Here is a 16,737-nt window from a genome sequence, read left to right as displayed (position 1 = left end):
TCTTTTAGAGAACTTTTGATATTATTTCTTTAATACTTTTTCTGTTCTTTTGACACGGAATCTGTAAAATGGATAATGTAATCTACTGTATTGTACATAATTGTGGGGGTTAAATGGGATAAAGAAAGCCAGAGTTGCAGAATTTACAATTAAGAGAAGCCAGGACTCTCCAGATGAGCTAATCAGGGGCCAAGAGAAGAGCTGAAATTGGCTCTTTTGTTTGCCTTTAATTGTGACTAAATTAAAATTTTTAATTAAAGAATAAAATTTAGCAAAACTTACCATTTCAATTATTTCTAAGTATATAGTTCTGTGGCATTAAACACACTTACATTGTGCAACCATTAACCCTCATCCATCTCCAGAACTTTATTATCACAAATAGACTGTACCTGTTAAGCACATAACTCCCCACTCCCACTGCTTTCTCACCTAGCTCCTTGTTGACCTCTATTCTACTCCTGTCTATAAATGGGCCTCATTTAGGTATCTCAGCCATTGCTTTTTAAAATCTCTCACCATATAGCCACTTAAAAGCTTTGAAGAATTGGACATGTTAGCATTTGTATGGCATTTGAATGTTTAATATCTTATAGGTGTTATTTCCAAAGAGAGGATATAAAATATTATTTAATAAAGAGTTGGTCATGGGCAGGGAGGCCTGGCGCGCCGGAGTTCATGGGGTCGCAAAGAGTCGAACACAACTGAGCAACTGGGCTGAAAATGTAGCTGTGTCGGCGTCTGGGCTTCCGTGACAGGTCACTAGATTCAGATAGCAGTTCTATGCTTTGTTGTATAATGATGAGTAAGTTGTCTGATTCTCAGTCTCATCTGTTAATTAGAACTAATGCCAGCCTTATAGGATTTTATTGAAAATGAAGAAAGAGAAATTGAATGAAGCACATAGCACAGTACCAGACACAAAAATAATAACTTACTAATAAAAATGTGTATGTGTTCTCTTTCTGTTAGTACAGACATGCATATTAGATATCTTTTTGTTGTATTGCCTTGTTTCTCTCGTAAGCAAAAAGGAAAGATTCTTATATGAACTTGCTCTATTGATACTAATTTAAAATTATGAAGAAGTGCCCTTTCAGATATTAGTTAAAACAAATCTTTAATTTTAATAGTCACCCCTGTTGCTTAATCTGTAAAAAAAATAAAGCACCTTATAGTTGTATGAAGCCAGAGTGAGTATAGAGTTGAAGGTTACTTTCAATGATTTTGAGAGGAACATATATTACAAACTATGTGACCCTTTAGTTTTTAGGAAAGAAAGTACAAAACTGATGAGCAAGTAATATGAAGCAGCATACTTTTGTTAGTCTTTGAATTTTAAATAGCAATTTTACTAGCTTAATAAAATAATCATTTCACATGCTGTAGTAATGTACTAGAATAACCCCTCTTTCAGGACACAACATTTCTGTCATGAACAGTAGCTCACAGCTTTCACTTTGTGCAGAGCCAGTCAGTGGAACTGGGAAGGAAAAGGAAAGCATGAAGTGCCATCTGATGCTCTTGTGACCATCACTTATTATTTCTAAAGAGTTGGACAAATATAAGTAATTATGCAAAGTTGTACACATACAGTGACACAAAGTCATACTTATGCCAGAATTATCAGATCTCAGTCTCTAGGTGTCTCACAATATGGGGGAAAAATCAGGCTTGGTAGAATTAAAATGTATTGCTTACTTATTATAAGGTGAGGTTAGAAAAATTCCTTAAAACGTTGAATACATCCCTTTAACTCTTTCAAACCTATGGAAAATATGAAAGAATAGTATAGTGATGACCTGAAAAGGTATGCTTTTGTTTGCATTCAAGAGTGCAGTAATAAGTAGAAATTAGGAAGTCTTATTATTGATCTTTTTTTTCCTTTTCAGAATAAATTGTCTAAAAAGAGTTAGAAAAATAAGTATTTTAAAATTTTACTTACATTAACAATTTATACTTTTTAAAAGGGACTTTATTATTCCTACTTCAAGACCATTGTTGAAGCACCTTCATTTTTGCAAGGACTATGGATGATTATGAATGACAGGCTCACTGAATATCCCCTTGTAATTAATACAGTGAAACGCTTCCATCTTTATCCAGAGGTAAGCAATGTTTTGGGGAAAATGTTTGTAGAGGGGTTTCTTTTATCAGATGGAAGTTATAAGCACAATGAGGATGTTATAGGAAGGAAGGGATCTATAAAGTTTATTGATTACAGTTGAGCACCGCATCAAAAGTTCCTTTCCTAAATCAAAAAATCCCAGAAATTATTCTTACATGAACTTAAAGAATAGAACCTTAGGGCAGTAATGGCCAGTGTAATAGACAAGCCAGATGGGAAGGAGCCACGGATTCACAGATGGAGATGGTTCATAGGTTATCACATTCGTGGACATAGGGTTGTTCATTATTCCTTTTGCTGTGGTGGTTTAGTTGCTCAGTCAGGTCCAACTCTTTTGAAACCCCATGGACTATAGCCTGCCAGGATCCTCTGTCCATGAGATTGTTCAGGCCAGAATACCTAAATGGATTGGCATTTCTTTCTCCAGGGGATCTTCCTGACCCAGGGATCAAACCCATGTCTCCTGCATTGGCAGGTGGATTCTTTACCACTGAGCCACCAGGGAAGCCCCATCAATCCTTTACTATCCTTTTAATGTCTATGAGATCTATAAGGATGACCTCTCTTCCATTTCTGATATTAGTAATTTGTGTTCTTTCTCTTTTTTTCTTAGCCTGGCTGGAGGCTTATTGATTTTATTTATGCCCCGTTGTTAGATGCAGGCACATTGAGGATTGGCATGTCTCCTTTTAGAACTGACCCCTCTATCATTATGTGATACCACTTTTTATCCCTGATAACTGTTCATGAAGTTTTGCTCTGTCTGAAATTAGTACAGCTACTCTGATTTTTCTTTTAATTAGTTTTTGCGTAGTATATCTTACTGCATTCATTCGCTCTTTTTAAAACACATTTTATTTTTGGCTGCACTGGATCTTCGTTGCTGTGCAAGGGCTTTCTCCAGTTGGGGCAAGTGGGGCTGCTCTTGTTTGTGGTACATAGGCTTCTCCTTGCGGTGGCTTCTCTTGATGCAGAGGATGGGCTCTAGGGTACATGGGCTTTGGTAGTTGTGGCTCACAGGCCTGGTTGCTCCGTGGCACACGGAATCTTCCCCAACCAGGGATCGAACCCATGTTCCCTGCATTGGCAGGCGGATTCTTAACTACTGGACCACCAGGGAAGTCCTCTTCATTTACTCTTAATCTATGTGTCTTTATATTTAAAGTTAGTTTAGACAAAGTATGTTTGAGTCTTGATTTTCTGATTTACTCTGATAATCTCTGTCTCTTGATTGGTGCATTTAGATCATTGATGTCCTAAGTAATTATTGACATAGATTGATATCAACTATGTTGGTTGCTACAATATTTTATATTTGTTGCCCTTGTTTTTGTTCCTATTTTGACTCCACTCTTCTCATGCCTTTTGTGGTTCTAACTGAGCATTTTATATTATTTCATTTTCTCTTTCTTACCGTATTAGTTATAATTCTTTTTTTTAAACGTTTTTTGGTGGTTGACCTAGAGATTGCAGTATACATTTAAAATGAATCTAAGATCACTTTCAGATAACACTAAACCACTTTCAGGGCTGTGTGTGTGTGTGTATGTGTGTGTGTGTGTGTGTGTGTGAGGACCTTCTAATAACAAAATAATTCTAATTCCTCCCTTCCAACCCTGAATCATTGCTGTCATTTATGTTTATTACACATAAGTTTAAGTACATGCATCATTTCAGTTCAGTTCAGTGGCTCAGTTGTGTCCGACTCTTTGCGACCCCGTGAATCGTAGCACGCCAGGCCTCCCTGTCCATCACCAACTCCCGAGGTTCACTCAGACTCACGTCCATCGAGTCCGTGATGCCATCCAGCCATCTCATCCTCTGTCGTCCCCTTCTCCTCCTGCCCCCAATCCCTCCCAGCATCAGAGTCTTTTCCAATGAGTCAACTCTTTGCATGAGGTGGCCATAGTACTGGAGTTTCAGCTTTAGCATCATTCCTTCCAAAGAAATCCCAGGGTTGATCTCCTTTAGAATGGACTGGTTGGATCTCCTTGCAGTCCAGGGACTCTCAAGAGTCTTCTCCAACACCACAGTTCAAAACCATCAATTCTTTGGCGCTCAGCCTTCTTCACAGTCCAACTCTCAGTCCACACATGACCACTGGAAAAACCATAGCCTTGACTAGATGGACCTTTGTTGGCAAAGCAATGTCTCTGCTTTTGAATATGCTATCTAGGTTGGTCATAACTTTTTTTCCAAGGAGTAAGCGTCTTTTAATTTCCTGGCTGCAATCACCATCTGCAGTGATTTTGGAGCCCCCCAAAAATAAAGTCTGACTGTTTCCACTGTTTCCCCATCTATTTGCCATGAAGTGATGGGACCGGATGCCATGATCTTCGTTTTCTGAATGTTGAGCTTTAGGCCAACTTTTTCACTCTCCTCTTTCACTTTCATCAAGAGGCTTTTTAGTTCCTCTTCACTTTCTGCCATAAGGATGGTGTCATCTGCATATCTGAGGTGATTGATATTTCTCCAGGCAATCTTGATTCCAGCTTGTGTTTTTTCCAGTCCAGCATTTCTCATGATGTACTCTGCATAGAAGTTAAAGAAGCAGGGTGACAATATACAGCCTTGATGTACTCCTTTTCCTATTTGAAACCAGTCTGTTTTTCCATGTCCAGTTCTAACTGTTGCTTCTTGACCTGCATACAGATTTCTCAAGGGGCAGGTCAGGTGGTCTGGTATTCCCATCTCTTTCAGAATTTTCCACAGTTTATTGTGATCCACACAGTCAATTTTGAACAAAGCTATTATACTTTAGATCAATTAAGAGTAAGAAAAAGAAAAGTTTTTTTAATCTTCACTTATTCTTTCTTTGACGCTCTTTCTGTGGATCCAAGTTTTCTAATCCATGTCTTTCTTATCTCTCTAAAAAACATACAAAGTCTTTCAATTTTTGTTTGTTTGAGAAAGTATTTCTCCTTCACTTTTAAAGGATAATTTCACATGATACAGAATTTTAAGTTGGTTTTTTATCCTCTCAACTCTTTAAATATTTCATTTTCTTCTTAAATTGAATAGTCTCTGAGAAGTCAGAGGTACTTCTTAACCTTTGTTCCTTCCTAAGTAAGGCATGTTTTTCTTCTGACTTCTGTAAGGATTTTTTTATCTTTAATTTTTTTATAGTTTGAATGTTATATGCATATTCAATATGTATGATTTATGAATAGGTATAGTTTTTCGGTGTTCTCTAAGCTTTCTGTACCTGTAGTTTGATGTGAGGAAATTCCCAGTCATTGTTTCTATTCATATTTCTTCTGTTTCTTTGTCTTTTCTCCTATGGCATTCCCATTACATGTATGGTGTACCTTCTGTGGTTGTCCCACAGTGCTTGGGTATTGTCTTTTACATTTTTGATTTTCAGTTTTGGAGGTTTCTTATTGAAATATACTGAAGCTCAGAGATTCTTTCCTCAAGCCAGGTCCAGCCTACCAATAAGCACATCAAAGGCATTCTTGATTTCTCTTGTAGTGTATTCTGTTATAGTGTATAGAGAACTTCTCTGCTAACATTGCCAATCAGTTCTTACATGCTCCTTTCTTTATCTGTTAGAGCCTTTAGCACGTTAATTATTGCTGTTCTGAATTCCCAGTCTTACAATTTCAACATGCCTGCCATATCTAAGTCTAGTTCTGATGCTTGCTCTGTTTCTTCGAACAATGTTTTGGCTTTTAGTGTGCCTAATGATGCCTTTCTTAATAGCCAGCTTGAGGTACTGGGTACAAAGAGCTGCCATAAATAGGCCTTTGGTAGTGTAAGAGAAGCATTCTGTAATTAGGTCTCAGTCTTTTGTGAACCTGTACCTCTGGACTGTGAACTTTGCAAGTGCTTCTTGGTTTTTTCTTTCCCATTTAGGTACAGCAGGATGACTAGAGTGGGCTGGAATTGGGTATTTCCCTTCTCTCACATAGAGGGGTGGAGGTGGGTATTACTCTGCCACCCTATAGTTTGCTACTGCTGCTAAGTCGCATCAGTCGTGTCTGACTCTCTGCGACCCCATAGACGGCAGCCCACCAGGCTCCTCCGTCCATGGGATTTTCCAGGCAAGAGTACTGGAGTGGGGTGCCATTGCCTTCTCCGACCCTGTAGTTTAGGCTTTGATAAAACCCTAGCCGAAGAATTAATGCTTTTGAACTGTCGTGTTGGAGAAGACTCTTGAGAGTCCCTTGGACTGCAAGGAGATCCAACCAGTCCATTCTAAAGGAGATTAGCCCTGGGATTTCTTTGGAAGGAATGATGCGAAAGCTGAAACTCCAGTATTTTGGCCACCTCATGCAAAGAGTTGACTCACTGGAAAAGACTCTGATGTGGGGAGCGCTTGGGGGCAGGAGGAAACGGGGACAACAGAGGATGAGATGGCTGGATGGCAACACGGACTCGATGGACGTGAGTCTGAGTGAACTCTGGGAGTTGGTGATTGACAGGGAGGCCTGGCATGCTGCGATTCATGGGGTCACAAAAAGTTGGACGTGACTGAGTGACTGAACTGAATTGAACTGAACTGAAAACCCTAGCTGGTTAGGCCTACTTGTAGAGTAGTCTCTTTCAAGGTCAGGCCTTGTTAAGAACAGAGTGCTCTGGTGTATTTCAAAATGTTCCTCTTTCCACTTCTCCCTCAGAAACAGATTTTTTTCTGATATCACTGTAAGAAACTAGTGATCTCCTCGAGATAAAATTCATAAATATGTATGCATTATCCCTATTACTGGGTCTCCCTGGAGTTCTTGATTCTCAGAATTGTCTACACTGTGCCTCTAGCAATTCATCAATTATAATTTAGGTTTTCCGTCTCTCCATCTGGTTCCCATGGAGGTTTCTACCCCTGGGTTTTTGCTCCAATAAGTTGTGATTCTCTGTATTTGCCTGTCAACCTTTACAGTCTGGGAGAAGCAGTTTGCCTAGTGACCTCACTTCTCTTTTGGATCTAAGAATAGTTGACTTTTCAGCTTGTTTAATTTTTTTCTTATTAGAATGGAGTGGCAAATTATAAGCTTCTTACATGCTGGACTTGGAAACCTTATACTTTAAAAAAAATTTGATTCAATATATTTTATTTCCCTTGAGGTTGCTTACTTGGTCCATGGACTTTTTTTTTTAGTGGGTTTAGTGGGTTTCTTTTAGTTTTCAAGTGTTTGAAGATTTATCTTTGTTATTAATTTGTAGCTTAAATTCATTGTGTTTAGAGAATTTAAAAACCTAGATTAAGTTTTTATTTACATACTCCATTTAATCTCTACTGAAGAGAATGGTACTATATATATGTGTATGTGTACATATATATATGTGTTGTTTTTTGAGTGTTTGGTTGTTTTTGTTGTCTAAAAGTTATCTATTTCTAGGCTGCCACTGTCCTAGTCCTTTGGCTAGAAAGAGTAGGCCTTTTCTGAATGCCATGTAAGCCCCCAGTGGTATTTCTGGTTGCCAGACTCTGACTCCAAATCTGAGAAAGTAAGGCAAAAGGAAAGTCCAGGGAACTTACAACCATGTCATTCCTTGGGTCCTGAGATTCCTAGCTAGTGTGCCGCCTTTTTTCTACCTTTCTTCTTATGATTTATATGATTCGCAGAAGTTCTAGTTGTTCTTGCAGGAATAGAGAAAAGTACATCTACTCCATTTCCCCAAAGTGGACATTTGCCTTATTTAAATATTTTCTAATATTCCATGTGGTTTCTTCTTTGATCCATTGGATATTTAAATATTGTATTATTGAATTTCAAAGAATTTAGGGGTTTCTCAGATTTATTTCATTTGATTTCTATAAGTGCTTTTCAATGTAATTTGTGGTAGTAACAATTGTATAGACCTACATAAGATTTAAGATGAAAGAAGCAGTTTTCTGCAGCAGCTTTCTCCATATCCCATCTTACTTTTCAGAGGCACTTTGACCTTATTTCCTCTAATGATTATCTGGATAATTCTAGTGAAAATAGAAAAATCAAAGAGGAAAAAAAAAACTATTTGTTGAATCTTCAACTTTAGTTAATGTTGACTTACTCTATGTAAATAAGATAAGGATTTAGCTTATCGGACTAGGCCAAGTTCTTCCAGTGTTTGATAATTATTATTTTTAGTTTTGAGTTATTTTTATAATTTTATATCATTAAATCTCTGTTTTTTGTTCCACTAATTTCCATCAGTATGGTCTCTAAAACATTAACTAGTTTTTTCATTTTACTTAACAAAAAATTTATTGAATTTGCACAATTTTCAGTTTCTTTGATGTTATGAAAAAATAATCATGATAATTAGTTCATTCATTTTTAAAACTTGAAAGCATGTAAATGACAGCCAACAAGGACTTGTCCAGTCTTATTTTCATATTGCATGGATATAATATGGAGAACACTTAAATTTGCTTGCAGCCTTATGTGGTACTTCGGTGTAGAAGTAAATGCCCATACTTTGTGTTCACAAGGAGCTTAATTTCTCATCTTAAAATATGAGTGTGAAACAATGTGTTTTAAAAGGGTAAAGGCATTTAATGCTTATTCTATACCAGCACTTATATATATATGTGAGCTCTAATCTCCCATCACTCTTGTAAGATGGTCATTAATATTATTTTAGAGATGAGGTAGCTGAGGTTCAGAGGCTGAAGGATTATTTCACACCACAGAAACTATAACTTGCAGAGTCAGAATATTTTGTTTATTTTGACTTCAAAGTCATACCTTCTTCTTATATTGAATGACATCTCATAAAGGAGTATAATTCTAGATTTTGCACATTTAATGTGACAAATTTTTGTACATTTGTGAAAAATACACGGGTTATAAATTTGAGCAGAATGTCAGTTTTACAAAATTAAGTGATATAGTAAATCTATATTATACGTGAAAAGTTGTTTATGGTGTTTACTGATGTGTATTACATTAACTACTTGTATAATATTGTGCAATGAATAACTCTGCATGTGTGCATGCTAAGTCGCTTCAGTCATGTCCGACCTTGTGTGACCCTATGGACTGCAGCCTGTCAGGCTTCTCTGTCCATGGGATTCTCCAGGCAAGAATATTGGAGTGGGTTGCTGTGCCTTATCCGGGGATCTTCCCGACCTGGGGATGGAACCTACATCTCTTAGGTCTAACCTCCATTGGCAGGCAGGTTCTTGGTCACTAGTGCCACAAGGGAAGCCCCAGTGACACTAGCTACTTGTCTTTTGTGCCTAGGGAGAAACCGGAAGGATGGTCACCAAAATAGTTTACTTTCCCTTTGAAATCTTTATTTTTTAACTCGCCCCCACCCCCCCGCACAGTGATCTGCATTATTTTTCTCAAATCTATAAAATTATTTTTTTAAAACAATCTCCCAGGAATCAGCACTTTTTTGTAATTTTTTGTTGCTAATTCCCTTTGTCTTTAAAAATTTTAAGGCAGATTTCAGATTGGGAAGGATTGGTTAATTAAATCTGCTTAATCAAATGTTAATGCTTAATGGGCATAGGAGCTATTATTCCACATGTAGTTGTTTTATAGACTATGAGTTGGTTTTTAGACTATGAAGATAATAAGTTCAAGGGCCTAAGAGAAATGTTATAAAATACTCCTGTAAAGTTTTGTATGTTTGCTATTAATTTTCTTCATATTTTAATTATATACTTAATGCTTGATTTTACAGCTACTGTTCTGTTTCAGTTGTTTAAAAGAGTATATTACAGAGATGTCAATCACAACATAAATTGTATAGCTGTGCATTACTCAGTAATACACAACTTTATAGTGTATGTGTACATAAAATTATTTAAATGACTGTTTCCCACATGAAATGATTTAAATAAATTCGTCAAAGTTTATAATGTTATAAATTCATCACAGCCATCATAAAATGATATTTTGGAAAAATTATAAAGATAATGTATATCTATCATCTTTTTAATTTTATCTCTTTTAGGTGATTATGGCCTTCTGCTATCGCACATTTGTGGGAATAATGAATTTATTTGGGTTAGAAACTAAGACCTGCTGGAACGTGACCAGAATAGAACCTCTAAATGAAGTTCAAAGCTGTGAAGGCATGTTTCTTCCTAAAATGCTGCTGTATATTGTCATTAATATTTACATAAATATTTTACAATATTATGACTCTCTAAGAATTATTATAAATTACTATGCTTGATTTTTTTCTTTAAAAACATTATAGAACTGATTCACCTAAATATTTACCTTTACCCTTTAAAATAAATTTTTGAGAAGGCAATGTACTTACTAACATAAGTATTATTTTGGAATTTAATTTGAATATTAATATATATCTGTGTAAGGTCATACTGATTATAAGACATTCCTTCATTTCAGAAGGCACAGAAATGGTTCTGAGGTGGCTTGAATATGTAAATATGGGGGATATAGATCAAATAGCCATAGTTCTATCTGTAATCTTTGAGAAAGTTAATGTAAACATTTAGTCATGCATAAATATTTAAAAATCAGACATATATAATAATAGATTACTTTAGAAGTTCTACTTTCTTGTGCTCTCACAGTCCATGAGTAGTTCTTCATATACATCTTCCACATTAGTATCTGTCAGAGAACCACTTTTAGAATCATTTAACAGTTTTACCGAATCCATAATTGTCATTGCTATTTAAGATATTTGGAATTTAGCACTATTACAATCTAAGTATGATGCTATACCTTGAAACTTTTATTTGCAATCACATGTATCTACTTGCATAACACTTACATAGTTGTTTTTTTTCTTTTTCATATTCTCTACAACTTTGTTTTATATATTTTTCTGTTAACTTGTGTGCAATAACATTCTGTTCTCAGAATATATCCTAAATCTGTATTTTCATGTTTCCCTTACATTTTTACTGATTCCCTCAGATGCTCTTTATAATATCTAAAACAGTGGTGGTAGAGGATATTTGAGGACAGTTAGACTTTTTTGTTCAAAGGAATTGAGAGAATGCCTCATAAAATGAGAGATTCGGCCAGCATGGAAGGTAGAACCTTTTCTGAGGGATGGGAAAAAATCACCTTATATATGTGTATATGGTATTTATTAAGTTGCCACTAAGGGGCTTCCCTGGTGGCTCAGAGGTTAAAGCGTCTGCCTCTAATGTGGGAGACCTGGGTTCGATCCCTGGGTCGGGAAGATCCCCTGGAGAAGGAAATGGCAACCCATTCCAGTATTCTTGCCTGGAGAATCCCATGGACGGAGGAGCCTGGTGGGCTACAGTCCACTGGGTCGCAAAGAGTCAGACACGACTGAGGGACTTAACTTTCACTTTCAAATGATAGGTTAGTATTGGCACTTGGGATCCTAAGATAAACCTGGTAAACATGGGGCCTTACCAGCATAGATTTTACAGCATAAGAGGGATGTTAGCAGGTACAACTGTGGTGGATATTACAAACAAGAAAATAAAGTTGCTGAGGATAAGAGAAGTGTTTCCAGAAAAGGGACCAGCATATTCCAAAGTTCTGAAGCAAGAGAGAATTGAAAGAAAGCTAGACTTCCTTGAGCAGTTAGAGAAGAAAACATGATGTGAAATGATGTTTGGAATGTAAACAAGGGTCAGATAATGAAGAACCATTTACTGGCTAAGGATATTATATGTATTCATTGAAGAATTTTGACATATTTTTATTTTTAAAACATGATTTTGGCAATTACATGGAAAAGATAATTAGTAAAGGACAAAAGTGAATTCAGTGAGTCCAGGTAGGAAACTATTTTGCTCTCAGCAAGTGATTAAAGGAAAGATAACTGGAAAATGAATGGATTTGAGAGAGAGTATAAAGCAGAAATGAAAGGATTTGATGATTGATGGGAAAGAGGAAAGAGGCTGGGTTTATGTAATATTGTTGGGTTTCTGGCTTAAGTAATTGAATCCCTCCATTCAAAATGGTAAGAAACATTAAAAAAGTAGCAGGTTTGAATTGGTTCATTAATTTGAAGTATCTGAGAGATTCCAAAGTAGAGATGTCGAGTGGCTACCTATGTACATACATACAGGAATAAGAAAGTTCTCATTTGAATGTAGACTTGGCATCATCTGTATGTAGATGGTAATTGGAACCACGGAAGTCAAAGAATTTCCTTAAGGAGAACATGCAGACTTAGAAAAGGAGAGGGCATATGACAGGTCCTAAAGTAGGCCAACGTTGAAGGAGGGTGTGTATAGGAAGAGGAATTATTAGGACAGACTGAAAAGGAATGATCAGAGAAGTAGAAGAAATCAGAAAGGCTAGCCCTCAAATCCTGCCTCCACCAGTTACACCTAAATAACTTTTGGCAGGTTAAGTTTTCTGTGTTGTTTTCTCAACCATTGAAAAGCTTATTTTCACACCAGGTAATTTCAAAGATTTGTTCTGAGTATTATGTGAGAGATAATAGTGAAAAAGCACCTAGTAGATTATGTCTGTGTCAATATATCACATGTACATGGTATTTATACATGGAATGTATTAAATATTATGGTCCTGGCTATACATCGTAATGGACCAGTTTATCTTCTATAGACTAAAGCTGTGCCTTAAGGTCAGGGGCCATATCTCAGTCATCCAGGATAAAATTAATGTAGTGGATTTTGTCTTGTGATTTATCAAGTAACTCTACAAAAAGTTCATAGGAGCATCACCTAAATAAAATGAAGCACCAACTAATCATTACAGTATGATAATACTTCGGTGGAGAAAAATGCAAATATAACCAATAATACCTCATGTATGGGGAAAGTACTAATGTAACTATTAAACAGAGCAGCAGTCTGAGCCACAAAGCTTTTAGCTAATTCATGAGCTCTTGATTACAAACCACTGAGATAATTATGCTCAATTGCTATATAGTCATTTACTCATTAAATACTTAATAATCTGTGTCTTTTTAAAGGATTGGGAGACCCTGCTTGCTTTTATGTTGGTGTGATTTTTATTTTAAATGGAATAATGATGGGATTGTTCTTCATGTATGGTGCTTACCTGAGGTAAGATTACTGTATTAAAAGACATTTCGGTGGACTTTCTGACATTTGTTGATTAAATTAAAAGGATAATTAACAAGATTAATTGACTAACAGATGGAAACATTTAGATTTTATTTTTTTCAAAAGCTTAGCCAAATATGCAGCCTCAAACTAGAGCTAGTCACTAAAATAAAATCTTTAAAATATTAAAAGGCCTCCTTTTTATCCTTGTAGGGTAATCCAGACTTATGGATGTGGTATCCAAACTTATGCTCTTAATTTGACAAACTTAATTGTCAAACTTAATTTGACAATTATTATTTGACGCCTACTGTGACTGAGAGCACTATTCTGTAGGAGCTAGGAATACAAAAACAAATAATCCCTGTCCTTATGGAATTTATAGTCTAGGAGGTAGACGAAATAAGACCACCCAATTGAAAATTGGAAAAAATATGAAAAGACATCGTCCAGAAGAGTTCCAGATTGCCAACAAATGTATATAAAATTGATCACCATATTAATTATCAGGAAAATACTCATTTTAACCACAGTGAGATACTATCTCACATCTACTAGGTTGACAAAGGGCTTCTCTGCTGGCTCAGATGGTAAAGAATCTGCCTGCAAAGCAGGAGGCCTGGGTTCGATCCCTGGGTTGGGAAAATTGACAACAGAAACTCTTATCCGTGGCTGGTGGACATATAAATTAGTACAACTATTTTGGAAAAACATTGTGCATTATCTAGTAACTTGAAGATGTATATACCTTATAATTCAGCAATTCCAGTTTGAAGTAAATATGCCTAAGAAACTCTTCTACATGTACACCAGAAAGTATGTACTATAACATAACATCTTTGTAGTAACTCCAAACTAGAAACAACTTAAACATCCCTCGACAGAGAAATGTACACTTTTAAGTTTATTATTATAGAGAAATATTATAAACAGTGAGAATAAATGAACTATAGGTACCAGCATCAATGTGGAAAAAATCTTACAAATATAGTGTTGAATGAATCAAAGCAGGCACAAAATCTGAAAATACTTCAAAATTATATTTGTATAAAGTTCGAATACAGGTGAAAGTAAATGATAGTATGATGTGTATAGAAGCAGTTATGTTGATAATTACAAAACTCAGGATAGTTCCTGTCTCAAGGGATGGCATGTGAGGTGTCAGGATGTGATCTGTTTTCTATTTCAGTGACATATGGTGGTTAAAAGAATATTCACTTTGTAAGGGTTCTGTAAACTATCGGAAAATCTTAATGCACTTTTCCATATGTATGCTATATAGAAAAAATATATAAACATCAGTATTTTGAGGGAAAAGAATTGCTTTTAGATTGTGCTAACAGGCTTTAAGATGTTCCATTTTAAACAATAGTTTGTACTTATTATGCTTTTTTCAAATATGGAAAATTTTACACTAGACCAAGACATTTTAAAAATTAGTATTTTTCATTAGGAAAGCTACCCATGAGGAAAGCTACAGTCTTCTTTAAATTAGTTACACAGTTCCAGGATATCAATACTTTATTAAGCTCCAGTCTTTAAGAAGAATATGAAGATATAACATATGCTGACTATAAAAGTGTCACCAAAATTGTGAGGAGACTAGAAACTATGGCATATGAGGAACAAAAGAAACAGGGGCTTGGGGAGAAGTTTTCTATTTCTTAACCATGTCTACTCTCCCCTCTGGGCACTAACTTGGGACACAGGTATTCTGTTTCTGTTCTTTTGGTGGCTAAAGATAAAACTTTAACATGCATATTTAACTTGACCAAGTCTAAAATTGATTGATATCTTTCCTCTTCTTTTTGATCAATACAAGGAGTTTAGAACAGTGTACTTGAAAACAGTTCCTAGCATCTTATAATTATTCTAACTATAATAATTAGTAGTTTAGTACTTCTAGTACCCCTCCACAGTAGTCACCACTGTTTCTTCTATGTTGCCAAGTCTTCTTTAGATTTATCTACTTGTTCCTAGTTACTATATGCAGCATTTATTCTTGCTTCTCATGCCTTCTTCCTCTCAATTCCTGCTCCAAAGTGTGCCCTTTGAATTCCCCTTAGTGAAAATATCTTCAAGGTAAATTACTTCCAACTGGCTTTCCTCTGCTTGTTTTGTTGAACTCATTCTTCCCTTTTTTCAGTCATTCAACCAGTATTTGTCTTCTGAGTGTGAAGATGTGTGTATAATGATGAACAATACTTTAAAGAAAGGCAACCTTAAGAAATGGTTCTTAATCTTTGATAATTATCAGGCATCCTTGATCTGAGTTTTATATTCTACAATGTTGTTCATTGGGACTCAGCAAGAGAATACTTGTAGTAGTTTAGATGGTTCAGTTACTGCTAAATGAAACTGTTAGACTCTTCATCTTTCAGTCACTGATATCCAATTTGATGACAAAAATTTTCCTCCACTCAGAATATTCAAAGAATGGAGTATATATACTCTAAAATGCTGGCCTGTGTTAAAAAATATTTTATGTTCACATCTAATATACTTAGAAAATATTTTAAATACAATAAATTGTAAGATTCAGACTACTTTATATTTATACTTTGGATCCTTATACATTCAAGAGTACAACATCAACTACATGAGTACTTTTGCAATTTTTATTGTTATTTTATATGGTTTAGTATTGTGGCATTTTAAAATCTAAAATAATTTTGTGAAAAAGTCACTATATTTTACATGAATTTTGATTGTATATATATATATAAATTTTTTTTTTTTTACAGTGGGACTCAACTTGGAGGTATAATTACAGTCGTATGCTACTTTTTCAACCATGGAGAGGTTTGTTTTCTAGACAATAATTTTTAGAAATAAAAGGGGCAGTATATTAAAGCAGTATTTAATTGTATCTTACTTAGGACTTTGCAATATTTTAAAGGACCTTATGTTGTAAGTTGTTTTTTAATCATGTTGATCCACTTTTTTACATAGTCATTAGAATATATGATGTAAAATATCTTGCCTGGTTTTTAGCATGTATATGTGTTATATATATTTTGTAGAAAAAGGAAATATTATACTTGTTGAGTTCAGGCACCTTATATACATTATCTCATATACTTCCATCAGACTTTTTAGAGAGGTGGTTGATATCTTCATAGTGGAAGATATGAAATAGAAATTTGGAGCGGTTAAATTACAAAGTCAAGATTCCTGATTGACTCCATGATGAAGCTGGGTTTCCTCTTATCCTTCTCTCTGGCTCTAAAACTTCACTTCTATTACATCATGATCCTTTTAATAACACAAGCTGAATTCAAAACAGAAATTAACTTGGTAACTCAGTCCACCAAAACAGCATTCACCTAAAAAGAGCTCATGAAAACTTACTTAGGATATGATAGATTCATTCAACAAAACAAGTACAAAATGTGTGCCAGGTTCTGTGTTAGATGCTGAGGTTTTGGGAGTGAAAAGTGGAAGAACCTTGACTGCTAGTTTTTGAAATCAAAATATGTAATCTCTTATGGCAGAGATTATATAGGGTAGAAGTCTCTATTCATTACGTTGGGAAAAGTAGATACATGGTTATTTTTTTTATTTTAATTTTTACTTTATTTTACTTTACAATACTGTTTTGGTTTTGCCATACATTGACATGAATCCGCCACGGGTGTACATGAGTTCCCAAACATGAGCCCCCCTCCCACCT

The 16,737-nt window shown here is 35.4% G+C and overlaps 1 protein-coding gene across 1 annotated transcript in view; it reads left to right on the top strand.

The window, feature by feature from the left end:
* DPY19L2 (dpy-19 like 2) overlaps positions 1-16,737 on the top strand; it is a 93,843-nt gene that overhangs the window by 11,042 nt on the left and 66,064 nt on the right. The window contains exons 4-7 of the mRNA XM_005679195.2: positions 1,971-2,108; positions 10,019-10,139; positions 12,971-13,064; positions 15,809-15,866. Coding sequence (XP_005679252.1) covers positions 1,971-2,108; positions 10,019-10,139; positions 12,971-13,064; positions 15,809-15,866 — 411 coding nt within the window. The remainder of the gene's footprint in view (positions 1-1,970; positions 2,109-10,018; positions 10,140-12,970; positions 13,065-15,808; positions 15,867-16,737) is intronic.

The sequence above is a fragment of the Capra hircus genome, chromosome 4 (assembly GCF_001704415.2).
Source record: "Capra hircus breed San Clemente chromosome 4, ASM170441v1, whole genome shotgun sequence".
Taxonomy (NCBI): domain Eukaryota; kingdom Metazoa; phylum Chordata; class Mammalia; order Artiodactyla; family Bovidae; genus Capra; species Capra hircus.
This window is presented reverse-complemented; position numbering and strand designations above follow the sequence as displayed.